This window comes from Marmota monax, unplaced genomic scaffold (genome assembly GCF_021218885.2).
Source record: "Marmota monax isolate L192 unplaced genomic scaffold, Marmota_monax_Labrador192_F-V1.1 WCK01_AAM20220418_F8-fsc00087, whole genome shotgun sequence".
Taxonomy (NCBI): domain Eukaryota; kingdom Metazoa; phylum Chordata; class Mammalia; order Rodentia; family Sciuridae; genus Marmota; species Marmota monax.
The window spans coordinates 3,732,247-3,746,079 of NW_026693476.1; the positions used below are offsets into that span (position 1 = coordinate 3,732,247).

Consider the following 13,833-nt stretch of genomic DNA (forward strand, 5'->3'; position numbering starts at 1 on the left):
CGTCTGTTGGATTGCTGAGTCCTATTATCCCTTTCTACAAAAAAAGATGGAAACTCTGAAAATCTTGGAGGCATATGGATGTGGGATATGAAGATGTTTAATGGGAACCTACAGGAAGGTTTCTTAGAGCAAACTGGTGAGTGTTCTATAATGTGAAGCTAAGTCCTGTGGAAGCCCAAATGGAAATATTCATGTTTGCCTTTATTCATCGAATATTCATCTTATTTTGAAAGATGCAGACGGCATGTGCCCAATATCTAAGATGGTCCTCTTTTGTTGATGATAAGAAGTCACTTCCTTTAGGTCTATACTTAAATGTCAGCTTATCAAAGAGGTTATCTCCCTGACCACCTATATAAATCACACCCTCCAAGACCCGGTTTTCCTCCTCTATCCTGCTTTATCTGTCTCCATAGTACTTGGGCGACATATTGCACACTGTCTGACATGCCCCATAGAATATAAAAAATCCACAAAGGTAAGGACTTTGTTCTATTTGTTGTTGTACCCAAGCACCTACATCAGGGTCTGACTCAGTGGGTATTGAATAGTATTCTTGATCCAATGTTGAATGAACTGAAGGGGAAGAAGGAGAGGGAGGGAGTATCTTATCATTCACTTATCATAAACCAGGCCCAAGCTGGTACTTACATATTTTACTTCTTTCTTATAACATATTACAGAGAAATGAACAAGAGAATTGAGTAAAAAAAATTGCCCCAAACTGCAAATTTACAAAATAGCAGAACATGAATCAGGATTTTAACATATACCTCTTTGGTTCTAAATAGCATGTGCCTTCTGCTACAGCAAGGCACAGCTGATAGGAATACCTTCGTGTTCATAAGCAGTAACAACTTAGGAAAGGGCAAGTATCTTTATACTCTGGATTTTCACCCACACTTATCAAGGTTAAATTGTACAACTGCATTAACTCTGTGTGGAGCCTAAATGACTAGCGAGATTAAATGGACAAATACTTAGCACTTGCTTGGAATTTAATAAATGTTGCCTAGATAAATGCTAGGAGAGAGAAGGAAAAGGCAAGGAATTATAAATACATCACCTAAATTGGAAATATATGTTTCCTGGTCTTTTTTAAGAGAGAGAGGGGGGGGGGGATTTTTTAAAAGTATTTTTTAGTTTTTTCAGTGGACACAATATTTTATTTTTATGTGGTGCTGAGAATCGAACCCAGTGCCCTGCGCATTCCAGGTGAGCGCACTACCACTTGAGCCACATCCCCAGCCCTCCTGATCTCTTTTTAAAATTGTTACATATTTTTTTAAAGTATTGAGTACAATAATAAGGAGTTTGAATTTATCAGATCCAGGGACCTGTGTGAAACACTTGCTTAAGCTTAATGAAATATGGGTGTGTTAGACATTATTTTGTTGCTATGACAAAATACCTGAGAAAATTAACTTAAAAGGAGGAAATGTTTATTTTTGGCTCATAGTTTCAAAGATTTCAGTCAATGGCTACTTGGACCCATCACTTTAAGCCTGTGGTGAGAAAGAACATCCTGGTCAAGAGTGCATGGCGGAGCAAAGCTGTTGGTCTCATGGTGATCAGAAAGCAAAAAGATAGAAGAAGGGGACAGGAGTACCAATATCCCCTTCAAGGTCATGCCACAATGACCTTGACCACAATGACTAAATTCTTTCTACTAGGCTTCACTTCCTATGTTTCTACCACATCCTAATAGTATCACAGGCTTGCAACAAACCCTTTAACTCATGAAACTTTGGGAGACATTATAGAACCAAATTGTAACAGTGGGTAAAACAGATTTTTGTCAACTAGGGAATACATACACACACACACACACACACACACACACCACAGATATATGCATATTCATTCACACATACACATATACATATATAGACATAAATACACATGGGCAGAAACTTCTAGGCTCTGTAGGGCTGACCTGTATTCTGAACCTATTTAGTACTGGCAAATGTCCCAGTGATTGCTTTTCCAAACCTCAAGGCAAAACAAAGTTGCTGGAGTCAAGTAGATCTACAGATGGAGAGATGTGGGAATACTGGGCAGAGAATAGCAACACACACAGGATTTGGATATTTTTTCCAACTGCTCACTGCCCCAAAGATGGCAGTCTTGAAACTCACACCTGCTCCACTCTGAAAAATCAGATGAGGTCAGGCTTATTTTGGTTTGGCTTTGAGAACGAATCCTCATGTGGAGCCCATGCTGTCCCAGGAGAGACTCACTTTTAAACTGCAGTCCGTGGTAAAATCCCAAAGCCGTGGAGCTATTAGACGAGCATTTGCTGGACACTGTTAAGTAATGCAACTAATGTTTGGAGTGAGATGGTGAACGAACAAGAAGTGCTGCTGTAAATGCATGGATTGAGTTGACTGTAGTTAAGTTGTTCCTTCTAGGTATAGAATCAATAAGGAATAAAGATTCTACAAAATAGAAGACACACTGTTGATGCATAAGTGTTTAGACCACTGGAACATTCTCATTACTCCACCCTGGGAAACGCCCGTTAGTACTCAAGACCAAAGAGGGTACCTAGTCATCATATTTCTGAGGTAGACTTCTGTCCCCATTTTTTAGAGGGGGACACAGGTATCAAGAAAGTCATCATCATGGAGATATGGTAAGTTTTATTTTACAATATAAAGTACTCCCATAAAAAGTAAGGTAAAAATCAGTTTTAGAATCACAAGAGTTTTCTTTAAATCAACTGGCCTCCTCTCTTGCTGTCTGTGCTTTATAGGCTAGTGAGGAGTGTAAATGACTTAGTGCTTATCTAAAAATGACTTGTTCCACCTAGAAAGCCATCCCCCTCAAGTATTGAGCATGTCTAAAGTAGCATCTGAGACTTCCCTAGTTTATGAATTGAAAGCACAAGGCCAGAATTACCCAGATAGCAGTTTCTGTTTGGACAGCCACATGGGAAGATGGCCAGCGTGCCATCTTGCAGTGCTGTGGGTAGGCAAGCCAGGGCCGCTTCTGTGTGCCGAGGTGCCTGGTTCCAGGAGCTCCCTCCTGCTGCCGAGTACCCCAAGCCAGGCAGGCCTCTCCTCCCCATCTGCTGTGTGCGGGGTGGGCCAAGGGAGCCAACAGGTCGGCCCTTCCATGCTCACCTGCCTCTGCCTCACACTGACACACACACACACTCTGGCTCAGGATATCAAACCATTAATGAGCGTGACCAAAACCCCCCAATTTCTCTATGAAGGAAATGAGAACGTTCCCTGAATTCAGGAAAAAGTGATTACAACACATAAATCAACAACCACCGACAGCACCAAGCAGTGTAGGAAGCCCAGGCTTTAAGGTTCAGACACTCCTTGGTTTGAGTCCTGTGTGGCTGCAGGCAGGTCACGTAACTCCCCAAGACTGTGTTTGTTTTGTTTTGTAAAATATAAACCACAATATGTTCCTTCCTCCCAGGACATCTTATGATGATAAGAGGTGTTTGGCATGTGTAAAGTGCCATCACAGGTTTGGGGCTCAGTGGAGGGCTGATCTTGAACTCATTGTGGATGTGTGAGCCCCTGAATCCTACACCTCTCTGTGCACGTTAGTTATCCATGATGTCTGCTGGCGTTAGCTGATGCTATCAAAATAAACACCAACAGACATTTTGTAAAATTCAGCCAAGCAGTAACAGGCCCCTATTCTGCTTTATTAATGTGCACAATGGGAGAGAAAAGTCAAGGTTGCCTTCATCTGGCCATTATTTTAACATTTAGGAGATCTCTCCATAAAGAATCCACCCCACCTCCCTTTTAACAAAGACACCAACTATGAAAGCTTAATCTAAAAAGGGATGAGTTCTCTCTGCCTCCAGAAAGTTACTAAATACTGCGTGGGAGAGGGCGTTTCCTGGGCATGTTGGGGTTCAAGCTGCTGGACTGCATTTTAAAAAGCTTTTGAGCATAGACCTCTGCTGAGAAAAATTGGAAAAGGGCATGGACTAGCCCCATGTCCGTCAAATCGATCTTTAAATTTTATTTATTTTATGTCTTTGCAGTACTGAGGATGGATCCCAGGGCCTTGCTCATGATAGGCAAATGCTATATCACCGGGCTACACCCCCAGTCCTAAGATAAAATATTATCTTAGGTATTTTGTGGTTTCATTTTTGATAGTCTTGGGGATCAGATTAATTTTTTAAAATCCCATGCAACAGTATTGTTAGTATAAAATTAAAAACCAAAACAAAACCCCTGGTCCCAGGGACAGTCTGTCTGTTTGGACATCACAAAATGCTACACAATAAAAGGTTATGATTGCATGTTGAGATAGTAGAGCCAAGGTTCTTCACATATGTCCCCAGGGCCAGGCACATCCAATACCTGGGACCTGGTCAGAAATGCATTCACTTGGGTTTTGTCCAAGACCTGCTGGATCAGACCTCCAGGGCAGACCACTCTGGATTGTTATCAGCCTTCCTTCCTGGAAATGCTGATGTGCACTCACTTGTGTTTGAGAACCATAGGCTTAGCAAAATGGGATCGGCCCTGTAATGAATTCATAGGGAATAAATGTTCATTAAACACTGGCATACGTGTTACTCCTGCAAGCATTAGATTTCTTTCTTTCTCTCTTTTTGTTTTAGATTAGAAAATTGAAGGCCAGAGAAGTTGTAACCTTTTCAGTCTCACAGCTGATAAGCAGGAGAGGCAGGATTTGGGCCAGGTGCCTTTGAGGACCTCACACAGATTAGATGTAAAGGTCAAAAGCCTGGACTCTGGGGCTAGTGTCCAGGTTGAAATCCCAGGGTGGGTGAGGGCTTTGTGGGCCTAGGGCATGTTGATTAAGCTCTGTGCCTCTATTTCCTCATCTGCAAACCTCTATCGCAGGAGAATTTTGTGAAACTTCAAAAAGCCAATTCATGGAAGGTAGTTGGGGCAGTTGCTGGCACAGTGAACACCTAACAAATTCGATTTTTATTGTTGCCGTTTTACTGCCTCTCAGTCTGGTGGGTGCAATAAGCAAACAGCATAAGCACTCGGGTCTCTTCCTAGGCGTCGGTCAAGGTGATGGTCCCAAAAGTGCTAATAAAAATAATCCACATCCTCCCCCTCCCCAAAAGCTCTTTGAGGGACCACTTATTCCATCCCTGAGAAACCTCTATAGTCTTGATTCTCATAAAGTAGCTGCTGTCTTCCCTCAACCAGACTCATTCTGGACACATCACGTGCCAACTGCCCAGCTAGCTATACATAGCCCAGGTCCAATGTGAGGGCAGCCGAAAGTGACAGGAGATTACCGGAGATAAACGTCAGCTCTCTGGTTTCAGAGGAGGGCACACAGTTGTTGAAAAGTTTGACATGTTGCCAGATGGTATCAGGGACAGTGGGTAAAAACAGCCATTTGGCTCTTGGCTTATGTGGAAAGAGCAGGATGGCAGCCAGAGTATTTTTAATGACTGGCCTGAGGGACATTCACTTTGAGCAGAGATCTGTGATATTTCCCCTCAGGCATCTCAGTTCTTGATTTTTTAATTTTTTTTTCAGATTCTTGCCTCTATAGAAAGTAATCCCCACCCATCTCCCTTGAGTAAGGGACATCCTCCTCTTTCTTTGTAGCTCCATCTCTCTCTCACCTCCCCTCTAATCAGGAGGGAAATTAGTCTTTTCTACAAAGGCAGATCTTGGCAAGTGGTACAAAAGTAACTTTCTTCCTCCCTGGATTCTTCCTCCCTCTCCCTGGATTAGGGCTGATGAATTCCATGAAGGGACTGGACTTGGAAGACATAGGCGTATTGGATGTGCTGTCCTCGGAGGCCCAGGGGACAGTCGGGCAGCACAGGGAGCATGCCCCTCTCGCAGCAATGTGTGTCCCCCCCTCCCTTCCTGGGCAGACTTCTTGAACAAGTGACCCACACCTGCTCTAGCCTGTCCTTGCCACCCACTTGACTGCTTAGCTCCCAGTGCTTTGGCTTCTGTCCCAGCTCTTCTCTACAAGGTCACCCATGACTTACCAGTCCTGAAAGGAGAGACCTCACGGGGGTCCCACGCCTCCTTGTCGGCCTGACATGTAACACGACTGCTGGCTCCTTCGTGACTTTGGAGTCATGGGGGCACAGTGATCCCTTCCTCCTCCAGCTTCCCCAAAGCTCCTCTCTTGCTCCAGGGCAGGCTCTTCTTCGTTGTGTTGGCCTTCAAGATGGCAGGCCCTGAATCCTGTGGCTTTCTCATGCACTTGCCTTCCAAAGATGTCACCAGCCTCATGCCTCCAGCTCTAACTTCCACAAATCTGTTTGGGGCCTCCCTTCCTAGCTGGCACCCCCAGCTCTTGGCTGGACCTCTGTGACCACGAACTCACTGCATCTGAATCCACACCGAGAAACTGGCCCCTGGCTCTGTCACGCCCTCCTATTGTCACTGTTTGTCCTTGACTCCATTCCCTGGCTAGAGGCCCTGACACCATCTTGCCTTCTCCTCCCCTTTGTTCTAGATCCCTTTCTCTCTCCAAAGCCAAGGAGGAGCCATCAGGTCTGACTGACAGCGTCACCTGCTCCAGTTACTTCTCCTCATGCCTCTGCCTTCGTCTGAGACCAGGGCCGTCTCCTGGTCAGATCATAGCATCCTCCTCCCAACTGACCACCTTCCTTCCCTCTCCCCTTTCTCTCTGTCTGGTCTGTGTCCTCAGATTCACCTTCAAATGAGTTATATTGTTCTTTCAATCAGACAACTCCCAAATCAGAACTCCCAGTCCTAATATTCAAGGTCCTCATGCTTTTTCCAATATGTCTTAAACACAGGACTCCTTTCAGTTCCCCCAAATATATTCTGCTAAAGTTGAGTTGCCCCACCTGAATCAATCAGCCTGATCTCCTACAGCCCCCTGCATAGTCCCGTCTCCAAACCTTTGCTTATGTCCTTTCTTCTTCCTGGGATGTCTGTGCTGCTCTCCTCTGCCCAGCCACCCATTCTTCTTTCAAGATCTTACTGGCCTCAGCCCTTCCATGAAACTTCCCCTTTCATTCATTCATTCATTCAAGATTTTTTTTTTTAAATGTGCTCCATTCCTGTACTATCCTAGGTGCTAGAGATAGCATGGAGAGAAAGACAGACACAGATATAAAGCCCACAGGCTTCAACATGGGCAGTTGATAGGAAGGCAATCATAGCAATGAATGGGTACTTACAAACTGAGAAAGAGCTGCAATGGGAAAAGTACAAGGTGACACAGTCAAGGCTAAAAAGAGCACCTGATTGAAGATGGGAGTCAGGGAATGCCTTTTGAGGAGCTGAGGCTTAATTGTGGACTTCAAGGATGGCTGGAGTTGAAGAAATGCAGGGGTGGGGGTGTGTGCAGAAGTCCTCTAGATAGAGTGAAGGACATATGTGAAAGCAGAGTGTGTTTTTGTGACTTTGTGTAAATTTGGGACAGGTTCTCCTTGTAGGCAGCTGAGCCTGTGACCAGACCTAGGGCTTGGGAGCAAAGCTGAATGAGGTGATCCCATGCAAAGACTAGAGGCAGGAAAGAGCTCCAATTTTGAGGAGTTGCAGAAGAGTGTATTAAGTAAGATAGAGAGTGCCCCCGCCCCCAACGAGGCTGGTGCAGTGGTCAGCCCAACCAGGCAGGACCTTTGGGGGGATTTTAGATCCACCCTGAGTGCATGGAAATCAAATCCACAATACTTATCACAGCCCTCTAGACCCTGTGTGATTTGACTTCCTTGTCTCTGTATCCCTTATTTTCTGACCTCATGCCTTACCTTCATCCCTTGATAAATCACAAGATCCTCACAACTGACATGTGTCTTATACTTTACACATTTTTTGTTTTGCAAATTACCTGGAACATAGTAGGTCCCCAATTGATGACTGTGGTTCTCTTTCCATTCTGATAATTTGGACTTTGGTATTTTTGAATTAGCACAAGATCCATAACCTTATCCAGTTGCCATAATATTTAGAAGGAAATGTAGCATCCATTGAGAACTTACTGCATTGTCAAGATTAGTGTCAAGCACTTCACATGCATTATCTCAGTTTGTCTTCAAAACAGTCCTATGAAATAGATATTGCCATTGTCTAAAATTGACAGTGGAGTCACAGCAAAGGCTTCTGACCAAGTAAAGAATTCAGGTCTCTGATGCCAAGTTCTGTGTTATTAACCACTGGGACCCATGGGGCATTCATTTAAAGATGACATTTACTTGGATCTCATCATTACAGAGGTGCAATAAATACTTACAGAATACAGTATACAGTAAGGATATACTGTAAACATCCCCTTCTTCACTATTGCGATGCATGTTATTTATGTAGAACTTTATAAAAAGTTCTTTTTGTACTTAAAAAATTATGGATGGTTAAAGCAAATCTTCATGTTTTTGGAAGGACTGAACACAGTACCAATGCCCAGGTGTTTCACATTACCAACCAGTAGACAAGCCCATTCTCTAGGTTGGACCCATCAGGTAAAACTGAGAAGTAACCAACAGGCCAAAAAACAAAACCAGCAGACGAATAGTTGCAAATTAACCAAAGAAAACTGCAATCATGACTGGAGAGTATTCCAGGTTTCTGGGCATTTAGGAAAACATTGACTCTACCTTTGCTTCTCCTCATACTCGAAGAGTAACTCTTAGTCTCGGTTTCTGGTGAAAATTGCTTCTTGCCCCTTTAGCTGACAAGCCCTTGGAACTTGTGAAGCACTCAGCTGAACTCATGCATTTATCCACAAGTGTGCTGAGTGTCTCCAAAGAGCTGTGCAAGATACAAAAGAAGCACACAGCAGAGTCTCTCTCCTAGGGAGGAACGAACGAGTCTCAATATGGAAGAGACTTACACCCAACTCTAACGATTACAAACTGGGTACCCAAGTGCTGTCCCTGTGATGGGGTATTGAAATTCCAGAAAAGAGAATGAGGTGAAAGATGAGCTTAGAGTTGAGCTTTGCAGCCAAGGGTGGCCAGGGCTGGCAGTCACCTGAGTGTGGTGAGACTGGATTGCAGGAGAGAAGAGAAGAAGTAAGCTAGAGACTTATGGCTGGAGTAGGGTGGAGACAAGGTCAAGCCCAGTGTGAGAGACAAACAGTCCAACAGGGGACCCTGGTCCTGAGGGATCCAGAAGGCCCCAGGCTTCCACTATAGCCACTCTCTATACCCAGTCTCAAGGCACTTTACAGTTGCTGCCAGCCCTGGCCACACTGAATTCAGGCCCAAAAAGGGTGCTTGCAAGGGCTGATGGCAGTGATGAGCTCAAATGAACAGGCTTTGGGCCCAGTCAGGGTGGGAGGTGAGAGTGACCAGAGGCACTGGAGGTTATGTGCATCAGGGTGCTGAGGAAGAGGTGGGCAGGTCTCGGCTGATGTGGCCTGCTGGCCATCTCTAATTGCCTGTTCTGTCTATCTATGCACCACAGGGGACAGTGTTCAGCTGGGCTTAGTTTGCCAGGAAATCAGGAAAACAGAACTGGGTTAATCTGAGATAGCACCTCTTAACTCATATAGCCTCAGAAGTCACGTGAAGTATCAACATGGTAACTAGAAGACCATGTTCTGCATGCTTAAGAGAGACACATTTGTATTTACCTAAAAATAAACAAAATGTGGATAGCATGGACCTAGGGGAAGTCTGAGTTCAATTCCTTGTTGAATTCTTAGAGTTAATTTATTTTCCTTCTTGGATGTTATTCTTCCTATTATTACCACTCTTCTCCTGCACCAAAAGTAGAGAGGCCAAAAGAGCCAACATGGACTCATACCGTAACATAAAAGAGCACTATGTCATATCACTTTTGGATGAACCAACAATTGTTTATAGCTGTTTTCCAAGTGTGGTTTGAAGATCTGATGCATCAGAATCATGGGGTGTGGTAGTGTGGTTGATACAAATGTGAATTCCTGAACTCAGCCCAGCTCTGTTCTTTACTCTCTGGTGCTGAGGCCCAGGAACCCCTATTAACCAGTTCCCCAGCTGATTCTTATGCACACTGAAGTTTAAGAACCACTGTCAGAGGCTCATGCTCTGGAAATAGGCAACCTACCATATCAGAAGGCCTTTAAATCTCATCATTATTGACTTTGAATGATAGACAAAGGAATATTTAAGTTGAGGTTTCTTACAGCACTAAATAGGACAGAGTGACTTACATTGAAAACCAGCCATTAAAATAACTTTGATAGATTCAATGCAGCAGCCTAACGAGCCCAGGGACTTTACAAACACTGCACCTGTTTAGGCACTGCAAGAACACTGACACGAACCCTTTCACACTAAGCTTCTGTGGTCCCAGCCAAAATCCAAGACAGAAGAGAAAACTACACGAGGGGCAGGGGATGTAGTTTGTTCTCTGCCCCTCCATCCTTCCCTCCGCCTTCAGGAGGGCACTCTTCAGCGTGCTTCTCTGCACTCTGTCATACAACCTTAACCTTAGAGAAAAAGGAATGGTTAGGAGCCAGAGATAAGGAAAAGGAGTGGGGATCAGGTGAGAAGGTGAGGGGAGGAAGCACAGAGAGGTAAGGAAAGACCTAAGGAAACTCAGGAGAGGAAACTCAAGGGAGGAGGTGCCAGGCTCAGTGAAAGAAGACATGGGAATGAAACGGGAAATTAAAGAGCAGTCAGAGAGTAGAGGGACATAGAGAGTGAGTTGTCACCCCAGGGTTAATACGCGGAGAAGAACACCCAAAGCCCAACTTATAAGTGGAAAAATTGATAGATCAAAATGCAGCAGAATTGAAGACTTTCTGTGAAAGATCCTGGTTAAGAAGATAAAAACACAAGTGGGAGAAGATATTTATAAACCACATATCAGGGGAAAAAAAAGAGCAAATATTTAAGAACCCTAAAAGCAAGCAAAAAAACAACCCAATTCAAAAATGGGCAAAACACATGAATAGGTATTTCAGAGAGGACAGCATACATAAGGTGAATAAGCATATTGGAAAGAATGTTCAAAATCATAAGCTATTAGAAAAATGCAAATTAAAACCACAACAAAATATCACTACACACATATCAGAATGACTAATATAAAAAAAAATAGTGATACCACCAACTGCTACCAAGGACGTGGAGCTGAATCACTCACCCATTGCTCATGAGAATAGCACTCCAGAAAGTGCTCTGAGAGTTCCAGTAAAAACTAGATGGGAAACCACCATGTAACTCAGGCTATCTACTCCTAGACATTTATCCCAGAGAACTTAAAACTAGTATTCAACTCAAAAACCTTTATACAAATATTTATGTCAACTCTCTTCAATATAATAATAGTCAATAACTGGAAAAAAATGCAGACTAGCTTCCATGGGCAAATGGTTAAACACAACGTTCACATACACCATGGATTTCTCCTCAACAACAACTTGTTGGTACATGCAGCAATACGAACCTCTAGATAACTACGCTGAGTGAAAGAAGACAATCCCTTTAGGTATTATACGATTTTATTTACATAACATTCTTGAAAATGACAAAATTATAGAAGAGGAGAACAGATTAATTAGTGGTTCCCAGGGGCTAAACAGGAGATGGGGCAGGGGCCAGTGGATATGACTATAAAGGACAACAGAGAGGTCCTTACGGTGATGGAAATGTTCTATATCTTCACTGTAACCATGTTCATATCCAGGTTGTGTGACTGTACCTCAGTTTCATAAGATCTTACTATAGGAGAAAACTGGATAAAATTAATGAAAGATCTCTCTGCATTATTTCTTATAACTGCATATTAATCAATGATTTTTTTAAAGCTTACCTTTAAAAAAGTAATATCAAGTCGGGGGAGGTGAAGCTCAGTAGTACAGCACTTGCCTGTCATGCGCATGATCCTGGGTTCAATCCCCAACACCACCAAAAAAAAAATAGTATTGGTATCTCATGATCTCTCTGGTAACTTCTCCTCAATTCTATTTCAAACCCCATTTTAGTTAGATGCCAAGAATTAGATCTTGGTCAGTTGAGTCTCCCACAATACTTATTTCTATGTTTCAGGAAACTTAACTCGATGCCAGTCTTGCACTTGGTGTCGTCTTCTGTGCTGGTGTCCACCCAGAGCAGTTTCCAGCCACCTGTCCATCTAGTTCACTGCTGTACCTCCTCATCTTTGGGGCTGATGATCCCCCTGCCTGGGTTCATTTGGCAGCTGGGGAAGGGCTCAGGGCCCCTTGACGGATATCCATGGGTGATCAGTTACTCTTTGTTTCCTTTCTGATACTCCTTTCTTTCAATTCAAAGTGTATCTACCCTGATGACACAAAAGGGTATCTGACAGTGGTTATAGTCTTCCAAATCTTATATCATAGGTCTGTTCCTCTCATTTTCTGCCTTTGATTCTCATCATTTTGCGGACTCATCCTCCTCGGGGATAAGTATCGAGTCCCTTCGCTGCTCTGGAATAGGTCAGAATAGCAGAAGTCTGGAGGAGAACCCTCCTGTCAACACGCTGAAGTATTATCCTGGGGTATTTTCTACCGTCTCTCTTCCCTTAGCCCACTTATCCTCTTATTTGTCCCCTAGCTTGTGGCCCAGGTCCTGGAACATAAGGATATAGGCTTCGTGATGGTGGATGCCAAGAAAGAAGCCAAGCTTGCCAAGAAACTGGGTAAGTGTGATTTTTGAGATATACGAGGAAGAGACAATGGTGTATTCTATTAAAAAAAAAAGTATAGTTGCATTTATCCTTGCATGCTAACTTGGACTATTTTTAAATACCTGTAAAATGATCTTGCATACCTCATGTAAATCTACGCCTAAACTAAATCTCATCATATTAATCATTGAATGCATCTTTGTTATCAGTTTAACAGAAGGTTTCTGGTTTAGAAGCTGACTCTAAAGACTCCAGCCTTTATTTCTAGCTCCTAAAACAGCTGAAGGCTTCTCCTCCCTCTCTTGGAGAAAGCTACGCTCTCTTATTCCATCACTACTATTTTCTTGCCTCTTGGCTAAAGCAGCCAGCAAAAGATACTATTGATGGCTGTGACTCCAGGGCCTCAGGAGTTTCTAAACTTAAGGATCAGCCCCAGCTGGACATTATCACCAAGGATGAGGAGGAGGATTTAGGGGAGGTACGGTTAAGTGACTACAAGGTGGGAGCTATAATCTCTCGTGTCAATATGTCATGCTTAAGTGCAAGTGCCCTTTAAGATTCTCACTCTACAATCCCAAGGAGAGAGGATATAGGTAACTCCTCTAGTTTCCAAACAGCCACTTGTATGTACTGCCCATTTGGCATTTTCTGCATGACCAGTGAAGAATGGCTATTAAAAAAAAATAGCAGGAGGTTATAAAACAGGACCTTTGAAGAAAGGTTAATTGGATTTGGAGTAGTAAGCACAGAAAGAAAAAAAAATAGCTTAGTGGTGGTTCAGGTACATGAAAGTTCGTTATTCTGGAGAATTACAAAAAAAAAAAAAACATTTTCTATTTTATTTTCTAGAGAAGACTTAAATTATGGAAAACTATTTACGTCAGACACAAGGAAGAACTCATGCCTAGAAAATGATAATGACTTATGAAGAATGCCTAGGATATCTCTTTCCCTGGAAAAAAATATTAAGGAATAGTTTTTTTTTTTTCTCCTTGAGTATGGGAGCAAAATACATTGAACTGTTTTCCTAGAATCAAAATCAATTTTATGAATTCTGCCTCTTCCCCTGATAGCCGACTGAGTCCTAGTTGTCTCCTAGCCATTGTTTTAACGAGTATGTTGCATTTGGGAGAATTTTTGGTAGATTTAGCTAGAAGAACCTGCTTGTATCTAGCAATCTATAAATTCAGTTAGGACAAGATGGGCAAGAGTTAGTAAGTAAGTAAAAAAAAAAAACAGCAAAAGTTGGGATAGGGCTTGGTATGTCCAAGTAAACTGTTTTCTAGGCTCA

General features: G+C 43.0%; 1 protein-coding gene across 1 annotated transcript in view; it reads left to right on the forward strand.

Annotated features, from left to right (window-relative positions):
* Positions 1-13,833, forward strand: part of Casq2 (calsequestrin 2) — a 61,652-nt gene that overhangs the window by 9,305 nt on the left and 38,514 nt on the right. The window contains exon 2 of the mRNA XM_046458319.2: positions 12,470-12,554. Within this exon, the coding sequence (XP_046314275.1) occupies positions 12,470-12,554 (85 nt within the window). The remainder of the gene's footprint in view (positions 1-12,469; positions 12,555-13,833) is intronic.